This window comes from Entelurus aequoreus, linkage group LG21 (genome assembly GCF_033978785.1).
Source record: "Entelurus aequoreus isolate RoL-2023_Sb linkage group LG21, RoL_Eaeq_v1.1, whole genome shotgun sequence".
NCBI lineage: Eukaryota > Metazoa > Chordata > Actinopteri > Syngnathiformes > Syngnathidae > Entelurus > Entelurus aequoreus.
Genome location: NC_084751.1, coordinates 30,223,038 through 30,242,785, shown reverse-complemented (window position 1 = coordinate 30,242,785; position 19,748 = coordinate 30,223,038). Strand labels below are relative to the sequence as shown.

The following is a 19,748-nucleotide window of genomic DNA, read 5'->3' as shown; positions in this document are numbered from 1 at the left end:
TAATAGATAATTATTGACAAGAGAAAGTTGCGAGCACCAGCACTTTTATAAAGACGGTGAATATAAGATGGAAATTGCAGCAAAGTACGAAAGTGGCGTCTGCATGGTTCTCCACGCTCCTCCTCACTCTCTGCTCATCGCCAACATTAGTATTCACTCAAGGTAAACATGATGTTAACTGTTCATTTATATATTTAATTCCTCATTCATATGTATTTGTTGTTTTCTGCATGTCAGCCTACTGTCGTGCCTCGGCTTACGAGTTTAATTTGTTTCTATGATGGAGCTCCATAACTTAAATTACTGGTGAATGTCAAATCAGTTTTTTCCATTGCAATTAATTAAAATATATTTTATCCTTGCTGTGCCCCCAAAATTATCACAATTTTAACATGTAGCATGCTTTTGTATAAGGAATGTTTTATAAAAAATAATACTATAAAATGTACCACAAACAAGTATAGCCAGGTGGCAATCACATGACCTAGAGGCACATCTGGGCCATTCCAGGTTTAGGTTAGTTTTTATTTATCTGAATCAGTGCAGATTTGGGCATATTTTGAAAGGTTTAGAGGCAAATTTATAAACAATAAAGAAAAACATATTTCAAATGGGATTGAGTGGATTAATACACTCTTAAGAAAAATATATTTCTTTAAGATTTAAACCATTAATCATCGCTAAGACGTTACTGCTCAATATGACCTCACTTCATTTGACACTTACTGTATTTAGAGAAAAAAAGATTGGAGGCACATCATGTCTTTACATCTAAGGGGTGCACAAAATAAACATTAGTCTGTGAAAGACAAAGTTGGAATTATTCGTGCATCGCTAAGTAATGTATTTGATTGACATAACGAGTGCCGGGCTGCTGTATCGTGACGCTAATAAGGAAAAAGGATAAGTTTGTTTGCAGGTAATTTCCTGCTACTATAATTAGTCTGATCTACAATTCATGTCTGCAGTTGTTTTTATGGTGTGAAGTTCATATTTTGTCCCATTATTTAGCTATAAATTACCTTGTTGTTCAGCAATGTTTGCTAGCGATATCAAGATTCAGTATATGCTGTTGAGCCTACGAGAGATTTATTCATCCAGTTAATTAATATTGTTAAGTACACTACCGTTCAAAAGTTTGGGGTCACATTGAAATGTCCTTATTTTTTAAGGAAAAGCCCACCGGCGAATGAAATCACACGGACACTTCCTGTTGTCAGCGAGGCCAGGAGTGAATGAGTGAATTAATGTCATCATGTCATAGGAAAAAGTTATCTTTTCAATGAAGATAACTATAAACTAGTCTTAACTTTAAAGAAATACACTCTATACATTGCTAATGTGGTAAATGACTATTCTAGCTGCAAATGTTTGGTTTTTGGTGCAATATCTACATAGGTGTATAGAGGCCCATTTCCAGCAACTATCACTCCAGTGTTCTAATGGTACAATGTGTTTGCTCATTGGCTCAGAATGCTAATTGATGATTAGAAAACCCTTTTGCAATCATGTTCACACATCTGAAAACAGTTTAGCTCGTTACAGAAGCTACAAAACTGACCTTCCTTTGAGCAGATTGAGTTTCTGGAGCATCACATTTGTGGGGTCAATTAAACGCTCAAAATGGTCAGAAAAAGAGAACTTTCATCTGAAACTCGACAGTCTATTCTTGTTCTTAGAAATGAAGGCTATTCCACAAAATTGTTTGGGTGACCCCAAACTTTTGAACGGTAGTGTATATTTACTTGATGCTAACGAATATCACCAATGATAATGTGGTCATCCGTGTCGAAATAAGCACTTGGCTCTCCTGCACAACAACAACTAAGCTTTTAGTTTTTGTTATGAAAATGGACAATGAAATTAAAATATGGTCGATTGGACAATCACAATATTTATTACCAGGACTTAACATTACGTTAGTTTATTTGCACAAGCAGGTCTTCGAAGTTATATTTAGGCATAGAACCACAAAAAAAACACAAACTAATGAGATTATCATTTTCTTACGTTTAGTTCTGCTTTCAAACACTACTAATATAGTAGAGAATAAATATAATAGAAAACCAAGTTTCTCAAACAAATCAAATGTTCAAACACACATTTTACAAAGTAATAGCTGCAGACACAAGCGGTCCAATTGCATTCCACAAGATGATGAAAGTGATATTTTTGAGAGCCATTTTCTTCGACACACTTTTGTTTTTTTCCTGTCTTTTTGTTACCTTTATGAGCCACTTCTTTCGGGACTATATAAAAGGGACTATATAAAAGCTCTTTCCTATCTCTATATTTGAACAACTAGAACACCCAAGAACCGAACAGAAATACTGCATTTTCTGCTCAAACTCTACACTCACTCTCACTTGTTTTAATGCTACGCTCAAGCTGCTTGACCATCATGTGAAATAAGCCATGGAGACGAAAAACGGATATGACGTCATATGCAACCCAGCTATAGTAGTTTTATGAAGTAATCTAATAATAATGTACAGCATTTACCATGAAAAGTGGACTTTAAAGGTATCTGCTTACAGCTACTTCGCCGTCAAAATACCATCAACAGCTTTTCCATAGTGTCATTCAGAAATGTCTGCCATTTAATTTGTAACGCCCTTGGCTGGCGTTTATTGTAGCCTTTCTGGACCTCCTCTTTGGTATGTGCAGATTGTAAAGTCCTATGCTTCGACTGCTTCACCAAGTATGCTACGAGCACATCTTGTTATTTTGATGATTGTTTTTCTTTAATTCAATGAATATTATCTGCTTCTTCTTTTCAAATGATCTGCTTCTTCTTTTTAGTCAGCACTGTCTATCACACTCACATAGTTGGGAAAACAAAGTTTGGTCTTTGTCAGATATTATCTAGTGCTAGCGAGTCAGATACCACAAAATGATTGGTTGGATCTCACGGTGTTCAGTCTGGCATTCACTATGCCAACCAGCGGTGTGCAGCTTGTAACCTACATTTTTGCCCGCAACTTAAAAGTAGCTAAAAATTAGCCAAGAGGCAGCTCTATCTCAAACAATTTCTAAGATGAGGCACAGAGTATTGTACAATTATTCTCTGTAAAATAGGTTTTGTGTTAATATTTTTGGTGGTCTGAAATGGACTACATTATTTCTTATGAGAAAAATGTTGTTTTTGTGCCATTACTAATAAAAACCGAGGTACCATTCTATCAACAATTATGTTTTTTCTAATTTCTCCGTTGTTTTTTTAGTTGTGCTTTTAAAATATGCTGTGGGCCCAAAAAATAAAGAACTGTGGTCTGTACTTTGCACACCTCCTACTGTGGTTCCACTCACGGTTTAATGCAAACATTTCTGCACTTTTTTTTTAAATGTAATACTCTGTTTTTTTCTACCTGCAGCTTCTATTCAAACGTGTTTGCTTATAAAGGACATATTTGTCAGGGCGGCGCGTCGTGTGAGACGGCGTGGGTTGTTGTGATTTTAATGCAGACAGTCGAGGAGGCAGCGTGCAGGGGAAAAATATTTAATACCTGAACAAACAAAAGGTGAGAGCTAGGAAGTGCTTTGAAAGCACAGAGGAAGCTATGCACGGAAGCAAAACTACACAGGACAGGCGAAGACGAAAACAAAACGGAACACAGCAAACTCACTTACAAAGAATGTGAAGCAGACGGCGTCCACAAAATGCATTCGTACAAGAGCTCAGCATAGAAAGAATAATCAACAATGTGCCGACAAAGAATGGTGGCTCAGACTCAACTTAAATAAACCTAATTGCTAACAGAAAGCAGGTGCATTGATCAGTGGTCAGAGAAAGATGTGAAGCGGTTACGGAAAAACACAAACACAACCGGAAGTGCCACCAAAATAAGAGCGCAGGACAGGAACTAAAATACTAAACACAGGAGAACTCTAACAAACTCAAAATAAGGCACGGCTTGGTGTAACAAAACGGATTCCAGACGTTTTAGAAAAATCATAAAAAGTTCAAAGTCACGGGAGGAAGGACAAGGCGGTGGGTCGCCTAGCTGTGTGTCCTCGCATCAAGCAGGGAAGAGTCATATTTCGGCGGCGAGTAGACCGCCACTGCTGCTGGCGAGGTGGGCGACCACGGAATGGCTACATTCATGGCTGACGAGGAGGTGGACTTGAGCGGCCGCGGCGCATTAGCAGCCGTTACAGTCCATGCCTAGGTGCTGGGCATTGCTGCTGATAGTGTGGAGGGCGTCCACGAAACGGGCACACTCTTGGCCGAGGAGGGGGCTGCGTGCCGGCGCCCGATGGCGGCGACTGTGGCAGGCCCACTGGAGCGGATGGCGGCGACTGCGGCAGGCCCACAGGAGTGGATGGCAGCGGCTGCGGCAACAGACCCGCTGGAGACGAGGCTGGCGGGGGCTGCGGCAACAGACCCGCTGGAGACGAGGCTGGCGGGGGCTGCGGCAACAGACCCGCTGGAGACAAGGCTGTCAGCGGCTGCGGCAACAGACCTGCTGGAGAAGAGGCTGTCAGCGGCTGCGGCAACAGACCTGCTGGAGAAGAGGCTGGCGACTCAGGCCGTGCAGGAGGGGACCGCTTGGCTGGACAATGAACTGGCGGGGGAGGTCGTGCAGGAGGCGGCCGCTTGGCTGGACAATGGACTGGTGGCGGAGGCCGTGCCGGAGGTGACCGCTTGGCTGAACGATGGACTGGCGGTGCAGGCCATGCAGGAAGTCTGGCTGGATGGGTAGTTGACACCATTGGTCTCGCTGGACGAGTCGCTGGCAGCAGAGGCCTTGCAGTAGGAAGCACCGAAAGTGGCGACCTCGGTGGATGAAGCTGTGCCTCCCCAGTCGCACAGCAACTAGCACAAGCCCCCCCCCCTCAGGAAGCGGATTCAAGACGCTGTCATCCACCGTGGGAGCAACAGTCACGGGTGGGAGGAGGGAAGTCTTTACTGGTACAGCTGGGGCTTCAGCTTTGGGAAGCTGGGGGGGCGGTCTTGGAACATAGGTGAGCGAGTGCACGCTTGCAGGTTGGCTGGTTGATTCAAGCTTAAAAAAACCCTCCATGCCAGCCAATTGCGGGGGTGTGACCCAGTGCCCCGGCCGCGTGCGCCTTGGCTGACGTGCTCTCCTGCACACTCAGGGTGCCGGTGACTCGGGTTCGGCTGGCTCTGCAGTGTTTTGCTGCCCAATACATTAAAAGTTTGGCAAGCTTGCCATTTGGGTTTCCATATACCACCAGCGTCTTAGAGGAGAGCTGCGCTTTGTGACGACGCCAACTTCCACCTTTGTCGGCGACGCGCAAGCTCGACACTTGGCCAAAAATAGTCTATTGGGACCAGACCGCCATCTGGCCCCCACATAATAAGGGGTAGGGTGGGGGGGCTCTGTTGGCCTCTGCCTGCGCCTCCATTTTAGCCCAAAAAATCCTCTCATATTTCTGGTCGGTGTAATAGTCTGCACAATCACGTGGTCTGTCAAGGCGGTGCGTCGTGTGAGACGGCGTAGGTTGTTGTGATTTTAATGCAGACAGTCGTGGAGGCAACGTGCAGGTGAAAATTTTATTTAATAACAGAACAAACAAATGGTGAGAGCTACGAAGTGCTCTGAAAGCATAGAGAAAAGGCTATGCACCAAAACAAAACTACACTGGACAGGCGCAAACGAAAACAAAATGGAATGCTGCAACACAGCAAACACATTTACGAAGAATGGGGAGCAGACGGTGTCCACAAAGTACATCCGTACAAGAGCTCAGCATAGAAAGAATAATCAACAATGTCCCAACAAAGAATGGTGGCTCAGACTCAACTTAAATAGACCGAATTGCTAACAGAAAGCAGGTGCGTGGATCAGTGCTCAGAGAGCGATGAGAAGCGGTTACGGAAAAACACAAACAACAGGAAGTGCCCACAAAATAAGAGCGCAGGACAAGAACTAAAACACTAAACACACACTAACAAACTCAAAATAAGGCACAGCCTGGTATAACCAGCCATGACAATATTTTCGTAGTTTTTTCACGGGTTAGCTTTGGTCCTCACGTGTTCGGGTCACACATAACAGCCAACTCTGCTTTTCAGCATGTTGTCAGTGAAAAATTACAAAACGCTACCTTATTAGCCTTGTTTTGTTTCTCCTTCAGTTGCAGAAACAGCAGGAAAAGCTGGCTTTCGAGCGGCACAGAGAAGAGAAGCAAAACGAGCACACCCAGCTTCTACTCATGAATACCTCTCGTAAAGTAAACATCCTCAACACTGTTCGCCAGGTTTGCACTTCCCGATTTCATTGTTGTGGCAATTTTCTTCATGAGATTTAAACCTGCTCAATGTTTGTTCATCTTTGGAATGTAGGAGTTTGCAAAACTATAAACTGAAAGGAAACTAAACTGATCATCTCTTTGCCTGCATGTAGGAGCAGGAGCGCTTGGAGCAAGGGGTCAGCATGCAACAGAGAGCTCAGGAGACTGACAGGGTGCTGCTGTTGGAGAAAGTGAGACAAGCTGAAGACAACATCAGCTGTCGCATTAGCAACATACTGGTGGATGACAACCGGTAGGACGTGAAGACTGCTTCTCACTCCTTTAATGTTTAATGTTTAATGTTGCTTCTATGCAGGCAGAAAAAGAGTGCTGAGTTTCTTCAGGCCTTGGAGGAAGATCGGTGAGTGGAAAAGATCATCTTTGAAATCTGTTGGTGCAATGATTGTAATCCACACACAGTGTTTCCCCTAAATTTACAGCTTTGTGGGTGTGTGGGTGCAAACTGTGCACACAAAGCGTAACCAATTGTTATGCGATGGCTCCTTTACAGTTAAATTTTACAAACTTTTATTTGACAAAGACAAAAATGACTTGCTGTCATATAGATAAGATAAGCCTATTTAGTTTTATAGAAGAACAAACATCTACATGAAAGATAACCCTAATTTAACAATAGAAGAAAAACTGACTTGGATTTTGACTTGAGTAAAACACTTAGACATGACATACTGTATATAATCAGTCTATTTCCTTACAGGATCACTTAAGTATGTATGTATTTATTTACATATGTATTTATTTACAGGATGTCCCTAAAGTCTGGACACATTTAAAAAATTTATTAGTTATACAATTATGAAAAATATTATAATATTGACATTTAAAACATAAACTATGTATGATGTAATACAGTAGTACATCAACTTATGGTTCATGGTTTAAGGTTATTTTGAACATACTTACATTTACAACAGGATACATTACAATTTCCGGTTTCTCTTTACAAAATATCCGAAAGGGAAGCAGAGTTTTTTTAATCCTACTCCTTTTTCATTTCATAGCAATTACTAACACATTTGTTCACTTTCTGTTCTCAATTTGTACACATAGATAATACAGTTCTCAAGAAAAATAATATTGAAATAAGTTGTTAATAATATAGTGAGGTGAATAAGATTGTCATTTTCAATAAGGTTCAAGATGTTTATCAGAATTGTTCTCTGTATTTTGTAAACACCTTAAGTTTCAACAGTTTCTTGAACTGCATCATATTAGTATGTTATTTAACTTCTTTGCTTAATCCATTCCATAATTTAATTCCACATACTGGTATACTAAAGGTTGTATGTGTAAAGTATATCAATTAGTTAAGAGGCAGCTCTTATCTCAAAACATAAGTTAAGGTACCAATGTATGAACACATATTTTGAATATTATTATATGATGACATTCAATACATTGTAGATGTTTATTTATTTAACAATTTAATTTAGAGATTATTCATTTGTTTAATATTAATTTAAATATTATTTATTTAATTAAACTTTCTTGGGGATATTGCAATTGTATGTATGACAAACTACTACATAAACCTGTACCACCCATTTTTGGGGCTCTTTGAAACTGTGTTTTTTCGTTCAGAATCCGCTTGGAACATTTGACTGCCATCACACAGGAAGAAACCAACTCTTTGAGGAAGCGAGAGGTGGCCGGTATGTAGCTCACATTCTACTTCATTGTCCCATGGCAGAAGCAAAAGGAAACAGAATAAGCTGTAATTACCTCAAGACTACATAAAAAATGTAATAAAGTAGTAAGTAAGAGCAGGTAGTTATGGGGCCGACCATGTAGAAATACATACTGTAGCAGCTGCGACTTATCTAAATATATATCTAGTAATATTGGGATGGGCTGCAGTCTCTTTGAATAGCATATATTGAGTTGTTGACAAGGAAAATGGTAGTAAAACCTTTTATTATTTGGCATTTTCATTTCTTGTGGAAGTCAGCCTTCCTTTCGTGTGTCATTAATAGCGGCCATGCAGAAGATGCTGTCAGACAGCTGTGCTGTGAGCCTCCTCCAAGAGGCCAGTGACTATCGCAGACGGAGCCTTGTCTCTGAGGCCTACAGAAGGTTTCAAATGCACACATACACACACACATACACTTACACTTACACACACACATACACATACACATGCACTTACACACACACACACACACACACACACACACACACACACACACACACACACACACACACACACACACCATCATCATCGGCGGTCACTCGAAGCGAGTATGACGATCCTCCTGGTAGCGGGGTATCCCTTTATGGAGGATGCCTGTGTGTGACTTTGTTTAACAAGGGGAGACTGGTGCACAGACAGTCACCACACGATCCTTGACAGATCCTGGTCAGGGTCCAGTGGCATGGAGTCCAAGACGACTGGGGACCTTTTTCTGCTGCAGCCTTCATCCACCATCCCAGCCGTTGTGATGCTCCATAGGGTTAGCAATCATCCTCCGCCTGCTCCACTGTTGAGGTCTTGGGTTGTTATTTCCCCATAACTGGGCCCACATGGATTTGGGGGTGCCTTCTTCCGCCATCGCAGCCATTGTGGTTGACTGATTGATTGAGACTTTTATTAGTAGATTGCACAGTACAGTACATATTCTGTACAATTGACCACTAAATGGTAACACCCGAATAAGTTTTTCAACTTGTTTAAGTCAGGGTCCACTTTAATCAATTCATGGTACAAATATATGCTATCAGCATAATACAGTCATCACACAATTTAATCATCAGAGTATATACATTGAATTATTTACATTATTTACAATGGGGGGGGGGGGGGGGGGTTAGGTTTGGTTGATATCAGCACTTCAGTCATCAAAAATTATATCATCTGAGAAATGGACTTAAAAACAGTGTAGGTCTGACTTCGTAGGATATGTACAGCGAGCAGTGAACATAGTGAGCTCGGAAAGCATACAAACAAGTATATACAGTACATTTGATTATTTACAATCCGGGGAGGTGGGATGTAGTGGGGGGAGGGTTTTAGTCTACGGTTGTAGTTGCCCTGGAGGTGTTCTTTTAGTGCGGTTTTGAAGGAGGGTACAGATGCACTTTCTTTTACACCTGTTGGGAGTGCATTCCATATTGATGTGGCATAGAAGGAAAATTAGTTAAGACCTTTGTTAGATCGGAATCTGGGTTTAACGTGGTTTGTGGAGCTCCCCCCTGGTGTTGTGGTTCTGGCGGGTTCTTACATCTACCGTCTTCCGCCTGCTCTGCCGTTGAGGTCTTCACCGTATCCCTGGCTAAGGGGCAGTCAGGTACTAAGCCTTTGCCAACGGCCACCTGGGGTAACAGTAGTAAAGGGGTTAACCTCCTAGTGCCCCAAGACCCCTTAGAGGAGCCTCCACTGGCGGATGCACTTTAACGTCATGCCCAGGACATACACACACACACACACACACACACACACACACACACTTACACACACACACACACACACACACACGCATGAACGCATGCACACACACACACACTAATATTATTGCTGTATTTTAATAAACAAGTGTTATGAAATGTAAGGTGCTCTTTTCTCCCTTTTGTGTAACAGTATGGAGAATCTAGAGAGAAAGTTTGATAGGATGTTGTCCCTCCAAGTTCTAGACAAATCGAAAGCCATTTCTCACATTTTACAGGAGGTAAATAAAATCAAATGCAGCTTTTAATTGATAAAATTACATTATTTTAATCTGAGTGAGTTGTTTTATGCCTTCTGTTTATACAAAAGGAAGAGATGCAGAAAGCAGCATTCCAAGCTCTACAGTTACAGAAAGACTCTGTACACGGTTACATCCGCAGCCAGGTGTGTATGTAAGGTGATTCAGGGAATTTGTGGGGGAAAAAAATCACTCCGTGACCCACAAAATCTGTTTGCCATGTTTTACCATTATTCTAAGAACCCTTTTGCATAGTTTGTGTATCAGATTCTGTGCAAAGTAGTTCTTGGCAAAAAGTTGTATCTGTACTTTAATTTTAGTAGGCTTTTATTGTCATTGCACATTAAGAACAACACAATTTTAATGGGCTACCTAAGATTGTCAATACAAGATATTTGTTATGTCTGGTATAGTGTTTTTCTTTACATTTGTATTATCACTAGGGCTGTCGAATAATTATTTTTAGAAATCAGATTAATCACACTTCTAAATGTGGATTACATATAATTACATATTATTACTTGCTTTATTGCTTTAATAAAATAAAAATAAACCCAATATTTAGACACAAATGCAATTTTATTGTCAGAATGTCTTTCAAGACATAATTTTTTTGTTTTACTTGACTGCACGTCATTTAAAACTAATTAACAAGTTTTATCTAAAGTCCAGTCATGGTGTATTTTGAAGTGAAATTTGCCAGCTAGCACACCAGTCTCCTCAATCCTCTTTGCACTGAAGTATGCCAGATCACTGACCGTATAACAATCCTGGCCTTTGAAATAATCATTTGCGGTTAGGGAAAAGAGCATATACAATCAAAATAAGTTTCGGGATTAATTTGCATATACACAAGATTAATGCAATATTTTTTGTGACTAATCATGTGAGGTAACACTTTATTTTTGACACCCCTAATTATAACAAATCATTAGGTAATTTAAGTATACCTTTTATATAAATCAGGTTTAGACATTGTTCTTTTATTAAACTAAATATCTCATGTATTTTGTTTACATGATAGCATGTAATTTCTGTCTCTACATGCTCAAGTTTACAACGTATTATCTGCTCTCTGTATCGCATGTGGGGAAGCGATCACATTTATTAGATGACACATCTTTATTTTGACTTTGTGATTTGCGATTTTGGAGTCTTTCTATTGTGAATGTTTGGGAAATATACAGTAACTGTGGAGAAGTGATTGCAACACAGGTTATATTTTTGCATGTATGCATTTTGCATGTACGTTTTGTATAGCTCTTCACCAGACACACTTTACCCTCGCAAAGACATACACACTGTATAGATGCATGCGTGCACCACAAATCTATTTATAGATGAGCAACCGCATTACAGTCGGTTATGTTGTGCGTGTGCAGTTCTGCATGGGGTATATTTAAACTCATGTCATTTTAGTTGTTTTATTTTGGGGGTGTCCCCATCCAATATTAATATCAGTCCGATATCAACAAAAAAATGAAACAAGTATCGAATATATCGGCCAGCCTGCATGAAAATCTCTGCTTTGACAACTGTGATATACGAGCAATCTGTTCTAATTCTGTTAATGTCTCTTCTTGCCAGCTCAGCAGAAAGATAAGTCTTTACTTCAAAAGTCTGTAAAACCAACCAAACAGAAATAAAGTATGTCAATATATGAGATACATGAGATACTAAATAACATACCTGTGACTGTGACATTCCACAATTAAAGAAATGCATCAAAACAGATGTGCCAGCTCAATGCTAATTTATTTTGGAAATGCTGTATACATGCTAATAATTAGCATTAGCGATTTTAAATGGCAATTTCAACACCTAAAAATTTTAACAATCAAAACAACAACTAAGATGTATGTTGTAATAAAAAATACACATACACATAACACGTACAAAACTGTACTTCCTGGCAAACACTTTGTAGGTCTCATTAAAAGACAAAACCGGTAAATTAAACTAAATACTGCCTGACTTCAGCAAACCACCTAGGATAAATTGAAATGAATGCGTACTGGCAAATAAAGTTTACTTCTTCTATTCAGCATGGCCAGGATACAGCATGCAAAGCCCACAAAATCACAACAAGATATTACTTGATCAAGCCTTTTAGCAGAAACGCAAAAGTTTACTTCTTCTAATCAGCATGGTCAGGATACAGCATGCAAAGCCCACAAATTCACAACAACATATTACTTGATCAAGCCTTTTATAGCAGTCCACACTACACAAGAAGTAAAATTATGTGTTATTTGTGCTTATTGGTATCAAATCGATGTCAGTATTGGACAATAGCTAAGGCTGCAATAGTGGTATCATATAGAAAGTAAAACAGCTGTTTCAGAACTCCCAAAGTTTTGATTCTTAACTTTGCATTACACATCATCCTGCTGCTCCCTGCTAGCTTCATGTTGCTTTTCCACTGTTCCAGATCAAGCTCATAGAGGGAGAATTAATGCAGCTGACAAAACTGGAAGTTAAAAGACGCAGTCTGGATGCTGAAAACCTGCAGGTGGGGGTCATGCACTTTTGATATATTCACTGTTATTTGCTCTTTATTTAGATTTTTCTGTCTTTCTTTTGACTCTTTTAGAATTATATAGGTTTTACTTCCATTTTTTGTTAGCGTGGTTATAGTAAAACATGACATGAAAATCCCAGTAAAGTGCAAGAATGTTGTTACGATGCAAGCACTGCACACAACTCTGAAGCGAAACGTTTACACCACTAATACTAAAACACAAGGGTTGTCTAGGCTGGGCCACCAATATTACATACACTATTTAAGTGAGCCATATGGGTCACTTGAGTCTAGACAGAGACACTGTTTCTTCAATCGTTAATCTATCGATTTTTTTTGCATTTATTCTGTAGATTTTTTTTTTCAAACGAGGGTTGTATGGTATACCGGTACTAATAAAGTACCACAGTACTAATGGATTAAAAACGGTACTATACTGCCTCTGAAAAATACCGGTACTATTTTTTTTTTCTTTTATGAACATTACGGCGTGCTGTCGTCACGTCGTGACATTGCTGGAGCAGAGTCGCATGTTTGGCAATGCACACGCACAGTGTACTTACAAGCAGACACGTTGTGGAGACATGAGAGGCAGAATCAGAGCTGGCCCAAAGCATAAGCAAACTAAGCGCTTGCTTAGGGCCCCGTGGCTAATTGGGAACAGGTGGGTGCCATGATTGGGTATAAAAGCAGCTTCTATGAAATGCTCAGTCATTCACAAACAAGGATGGGGTGAGGGTCACCACTTTGTGAACAAATGCGTGAGCAAATTGTCCAACTGTTTAAGAACTTCATTTCTCAATGAGCTATTGCAAGGACTTTAGGGATTTCACCATATAATGTCCGTAATATCAAAAGGTTCAGAGAATCTGGAGAAATCACTGCACGTAAGCAGCAAGGCTGAAAACCAACATTGAATGCCCGTGACCTTGGATCCCTCAGGCGGTACTGCATCAAAAACCGACATCAGTGTGTAAAGGATATCACCACATGGGCTCAAGAACACTTCAAAAAACCACTGTCAGTAACTACATTTGGTCTGTAAGTCCAAGTTAAAACTCTACTATGCAAAGCGAAAGCCATTTATCAACAACACCCAGAAATGCCACCAGCTTCACTGGGCCTGAGCTCATCTAAAGTGTAAAAATGTACTGTGGTCTGACGAGTCCACATTTCAAATTATTTTTGGAAATTGTGGACATCGTGTCCTCCGGAACAAAGAGGAAAAGAACCATCCGGATTGTTATAGGCGCAAAGCCAGCATCTGTGATGGTATGGGGGTGTATTAGTACCCGAGGCATGGATAACTTACACATCTGTGAAAGCCCCATTAATGCTGAAAGGTAAATACAGGTTTTAGAGCAACATATGTTGCCATCCAAGCAACGTTATCATGGACGCCCCTGCTTATTTCAGCAAGGAAATGCCAAGCCACGTGTTACAACAGCGCAGCTTCATAGTAAGAGTGTGAGTACTAGACTGGCCTGCCTGTAGTCCGGACTTGTCTCCCATTGAAAATGTGTGGCGCATTATAAAGACTAAAATACGACAACGGAGATCCCGGACTGTTGAACAACTTAAGCCAAGAATGGGAAAGAATTCCACCTGAAAAGCTTAAAAAATTGGTTTCCCCAGTTCCCAAACATTTACTGAGTGTTGTTAAAAGGAAAGGCCATGTAACACAGTGGTAAAAATGTCACTGTGCCAACTTTTTTGCAGTGTTGCTGCCATTAAATTCAAAGTTAATGATTATTTGCAAAAAAAAATTTAGTTTCTCAGTTCGAACATTAAATATCTTGTCTTTGCTGGACTGTGCTGAGATTTTGATTATTGTAGCGTCGTTGCACATTGTTAATGAGCTTATGTGTCTGCGCTTGAAGGAGGTGCTAGTGGAACAACGCACGGCTCTTGGTGATTTGCTGCAGCAACTACTGAAACAGAAGCACCAGAGAGAGCAAGAGCTGCAGCAGGTTCTGGTAAGCAAACACAACTTCTGTATAGTGCTGTGCAATATAACAATATTTAAAGTAGTACGACATTGAAAGGTTTATCGTACGATATAATTCTCTATTGTTGTAATTTTAACGTCTGGGCCGCGGCTAATGTAACTGCATTTTAACATCACAGTCTGCAACTATCAGAGACAGAAAGCACAATGGAAGCTAAACCAACAAAACCCAAAGATAAATTGGTGCCAACCAAAATAAGATTAATACATTTGTTTGGCTTTGGTTTGGGTTAAAAAGTCAGACACCAACCAAACAACAGTAATCTGCAAAACATGCCGCCAACAAGTCGTGACTAGCGACTTGAACATGGACATCTGTTTTTTTCTGTCCCTGGCACTCTTCTTTTCTTCTCTTCAACTCAAGCAGATGAGACAACAATGTGTGTTATGCCCCACAATGTTATTTTCTAAGACACCTAGGGGTGGAAATCAGTTTTGCAGTTTGTGTTCTGTTTTGACCCTCCTGTCTTGCCGTAGCCAGCTTAGTGTGTGTGTGTGTTTCAGAGAGCATGAGAGCAGATGTCAAACAAACAGCACTTATGGGTGAGGGCCGACATCCGGGCAACTGAGCTACATACGGGTTCTTCGAGCCATAGCAACCAGACTGGCGTTGAAAACAAACCGTTGCCATTACTCTTTAACCTGTCGACCTACGCTGGTTAAACCCGTCATTCTGCCTCCAAAATGCCGAAAAACTGTGTTGTTTTTGGTTGTGCTAACCACAACTGGAAACAGGGAAAACAAAGGTTGTATTTTGTTCTGCCAAAGCGTGATAAAAGCCCACAGAGACGAGACAAATGGCTCGCAGCTTTACACTGGTAAAACGAGGACGGTTCTCACTGGAGTCCCCCAAAGTCCCGGGTCGTGTGTTCGGATCACTTCGTTTCTGGTAAATATAAGGAACAAAACCGTGCTAATGTTGTACTTGTTGAATTTGTACCTTATAACGTTCGACAGCTGAAGTTGTTGTTGTACAAAAATAACATGCGGTATATACTATATAGTCTATAGCCTAGCTAGCTATTTTCGAAAACCGGACAACGAGAGGATACCAAAGGCAGCGTTAAGATGGACACCACCGGGAAAACGTAAGCCAGGGCGGCCAAAGAACACCTGGCGAAGAACAGTTGAAGGGGAGCTGAAAGAGATGAAGCTTACATGGGGCGAGGCACAGAGACGAGCACAGCAGCGAGATGAATGGCGTCGAGTCGTCGAAGCCTTATTTCCCATCCGGGAAGAAGAGGATTAAGTTAAGTAAGTAATATACTATATAGTCTATAGCCTAGCTAGCTATTTTCGAAAACCGGTTTCGTTTAAATTTGCACTTAACAGTTGGGTTTTTAAAAACCAATAAACCCTATAATTCTCATGTTGCCATTCAATACATGTAGCCCTCAAATCTCTCAATATTTTATACACTAACACTTGATCTTGTTGTTGATAACTTCCGCGTCTTTCTTAGTAGCGCGCAGGCTATAACACTTGATCTTGTTGTTGATAACTTCCGCGTCTTTCTTAGTAGCGCGCAGGCTAAGCTAACTAGCAAGCTAAGCTAAGCCTGAGACGCTTTAAAGTTCACTGAGACGAGTCTGACGCAAATAATACATTTTCGTTTTTTCACACGATATGCGAATAAGTAAAAATGCGTAAATGAAGGATTTAACGCCGACTTCCAAGCCACAACGCTTGCTTTTTCTGTCAATGCTGTGTTCGCTGTGAGCTGGTTTGTTTTCAACGAATTCCCGGTTGCTAGGGGATTGGTAGGCGGAAGTGACGTAGGTCCGCCCTCACCCATTACAGGCAACACTAGAAGTCCCAGCATTTTTCTGTCTACCTAGAAGACCCAGAGAGGGGTCATTTGGCCCGACGCTTTTCCCGAATACACTAATCACTCATTTTGTTATGGTAATGAGGCTGTTAGGGGCAGTTTGTCTAGGTAGACAGAAAAATTATACATGTGGGAAATGCCGAAAGGAGCAATGGCAGTGCCAGGATTGTGAGTGACTGCTCAAATGTATGTCAGTCACGTTTACATGGACATGGTTTTTCATTCTTTGTAAATATGCTTTTTTCTTTGTAAATTTTTTTTTTTAAACTATTTTTGGCACACAAAAATAACAATTGCTTCTGCAACAACCCTCCACACCAAAACTGGGAAAACAGTTGCTTTTTCATTCTTTGTAAATATGTTTTGTTTTGTATTTTTTTTAACAATAAATGTCAGAGTGTTGATCCCTTCATTCTGTTGATCCTTGCAAAAACACACACAACCTACCTCAGAACTAAAGCTTGAGCTGTAAGGTCCCCTCCCCCACACAGGCTCAAGTGGCCCCCTGCCGTGTGCCACTAACAGCCACATTTTCATAACAAAAGGAGTGTCCACAGGGGGGACTAGGGGTCAAATGACCCTCTTGTGTGTTTTCTAGGTAAAAATGTCAATTGACCCTTCTCTGGGACTTCGCGTGTTAAGCTTTCTTTTCAACTTTGAAGACTTTGAAGGTCTAAACCTGTAAGTTTATGTGAATGCAACATGTATATATATATTGTGACACATTATTTGTGCATTTTCAGTTTAAGACTGCTTTAGTAAGATATTTGTGCCAATTGTTGAAAGCTAATTACTGGCAGCATTTTGTTGCAGGCTTTAAGCTTTCTTTTCAACTTTGAAGACTTTGAAGGTCTAAACCTGTAAGTTTATGTGAATGCAACATGCATATGTATTTTGTGACACATTATTTGTGCATTTTCAGTTTAAGACTGCTTTAGTAAGATATTTGTGCCTATTGTTGAAAGCTAATTACTGGCAGCATTTTGTTGGTTTGGATGTTAAATAGGTTACATAGCAGACTTCTATATTGGTTTATATAGCTATGTACACATGTATGTTGTATATAGACATATGCTGAATGTAAAATGTTTATTTATGTGTTTTTGTTCACAGTTTTACAAAATATACGATTGATCCTTCACTAAAAAGGCCTAAACTACACTCCAGACGCTTGGGACTCGTTTTTCATCAAGGATTATATCATGTTAGCTATCTGCTAAGATCACCAGCAAAAAGCAAGAGCAGAATAGTAAAAAGGTTTAACATTCAATCTGCCTTCAACGGAAAGTGAGCCAGTGCAACTGCAGACCAGAAAGACATTCAACAATATATCATGGATGATCAAAACCCTAAACCTGAAGATCGAGGTGCACCTTCTGAACGCTCTAGTCGTACTAATCACTCTGGCAGCTCTAGCCATTCATCACACGGTTCTGCTGTCAGAGCAAGAGCCAAAGCCGAAGCTGCAAGAGTCAAGGCTACATTTGCTCAAAGACAAGCAGACATGCTAATCGAGCAGGCATGGATTGAAGCTGAACAATCAAAGAAAAAAGCGTTGATTGAAGCGGAACAGCAATGTAGAGCAGCTGAATTACAAGCTAACCTTGACGCGCTGAAGGTACGGAGTGCTGTTGAAGCAGCATGCGCTGAGGCTGAAATCTTAGAAGCTTATGAGGATGAAGTTGGAGAACCTTCAAGGCAAAGGGTAACAGGTTTGGCTCCCTATTCCTCACAGCAACACACTAGTAAATATGTGCAACAACATTCTGTGGATCATGGTCAGCAACAACTCCAGCCTCCGAAACAAGAAGCCGTTTATTCACGAGAGCGCCAGCAAAACATGGACAACGGTGATCCCGTCTTATCGCCAAAGCGCCAGCAGAACATGGACAACGGTGATACGGAAATGCACGGTATGAATGTACGCAGTTGTGCAGAAAAAAGCAACTCTTTTCACTCGTTGCACAAATTGCAAGGGGAACGCCAGAACAGACCCACCACCCACAGCCAACAAAGCCGTGGGAGTCCTGTGAAATTCCCCCAAGAAAGATGTTTCCCCCAGCAACTTCACTTCGCACCTTCCCAAGACCAGCAGCGTCGCCACCAATGTGCAACTAACTACATGCCCTCACGTGATCAATCAGTTACATCAGACTTAGCCAAATACCTAATTCGCAAAGAAATAGTTAGCGCTAGTCTCCTGATGTTTGATGATAGACCTGAGAACTACTGGGCATGGAAGGCTGCCTTTATCACTGCCATTGGTGACTTGAACCTCAGCCACAGAGAGGAGTTAGATTTACTGTCCAAGTGGCTGGGACCAAAGTCTGCAGAGTTGGCCAAACGAATCCGTTCAGTCCACATCCATGACGCTACAGAAGGACTCTTAATGTTGTGGAGGAGGCTGGAGGAATGCTATGGGTCAGCTGAAGTCATTGAAAATGCTATGTTGAAGAGGTTAGGGGAATTTCCAAGGATTGCAAATAAGGATAACCAAAAATTACAAGAACTAGGAGATCTATTGCTAGAGCTGGAAGCAGCAAGAAGAAATGGATTCCTACCTGGACTTTCTTACCTCAACACACCCCGGGGAGTCAATCCTATAGCGCAGAAGCTCCCTTATTACCTTCTGGAGAAGTGGATCTCATTTGGCTCGAAATATAAGGAAGACTTTCGGGTTCAATATCCTCCTTTTCACGTCTTTGTACAGTATATTCAAGACCAAGCAAAGATACGAAATGACCCCAGCTTTGCTGGGCTGGGTGGTTCATACAGGACAGATAAACTACAGAAAGAAATCAAACAATCTGTGTTCGCCAGGAAAACTGATGTTTCCAATGCAGATGCAGGCAAACAAAACAAGAAAGAGAAAAGGGTTGAAGATCCTGCTTTACACCCTGGCCCAGCAGTAAGAAAACCAGAGAGCTCTGCTGTCATCGAAGATCAAGGCGGGGAGCAAGAGGAGAAAGAGCCTCCAGAGGTCAAGTCAAAGTGCACGGAGTTTTGCGGGATAGCAATTGTCGCCCGATCATGCTCCAAAATATGCTTGGTCTGTGTATATCCTGCAAGTCAACGAGAGAAAGCTGTTAAAGCATATGCTGTCCTCGATGAGCAGAGTAACAGGTTGCTGGCCAAGAGTGAGCTATTTGACCTGTTTGGCATTGGATCAAGTGCCACTCCTTACACCCTTAAAACATGCGCAGGGGTCATGGAAACATCAGGAAGACGTGCAAATAATCTCATTGTAGAGTCAATAGATGGCAGTGTACAGATCCCACTGCCAACATTAATTGAGTGTGATATGATGCCCGATGACCGTGCAGAGATACCCTCAGCAGAAATAGCACATCATTATCCGCACCTCAAGCCAGTGGTAGATAAAATATACAATTGATTCTTCGCTAAAAAGGCCTAAACTACTCTCCAGACGCT

The 19,748-nt window shown here is 41.0% G+C and overlaps 1 protein-coding gene across 2 annotated transcripts in view; it reads left to right on the top strand.

Annotated features, from left to right (window-relative positions):
- The window catches only part of lrsam1 (leucine rich repeat and sterile alpha motif containing 1), a 53,893-nt gene that overhangs the window by 21,207 nt on the left and 12,938 nt on the right, over positions 1 to 19,748 (top strand). Inside the window, exons 12-20 of one of the 2 annotated variants that reach the window (XM_062031372.1) lie at positions 6,103 to 6,225; positions 6,372 to 6,511; positions 6,575 to 6,619; positions 7,861 to 7,931; positions 8,253 to 8,352; positions 9,854 to 9,941; positions 10,031 to 10,105; positions 12,391 to 12,471; positions 14,361 to 14,456. In XM_062031372.1, coding sequence (XP_061887356.1) covers positions 6,103 to 6,225; positions 6,372 to 6,511; positions 6,575 to 6,619; positions 7,861 to 7,931; positions 8,253 to 8,352; positions 9,854 to 9,941; positions 10,031 to 10,105; positions 12,391 to 12,471; positions 14,361 to 14,456 — 819 coding nt within the window. Of the gene's footprint in view, positions 1 to 6,102; positions 6,226 to 6,371; positions 6,512 to 6,574; positions 6,620 to 7,860; positions 7,932 to 8,252; positions 8,353 to 9,853; positions 9,942 to 10,030; positions 10,106 to 12,390; positions 12,472 to 14,360; positions 14,457 to 17,310; positions 19,297 to 19,748 lie in introns of those variants that run through there. The other variant, XM_062031371.1, reaches the window with a different exon arrangement.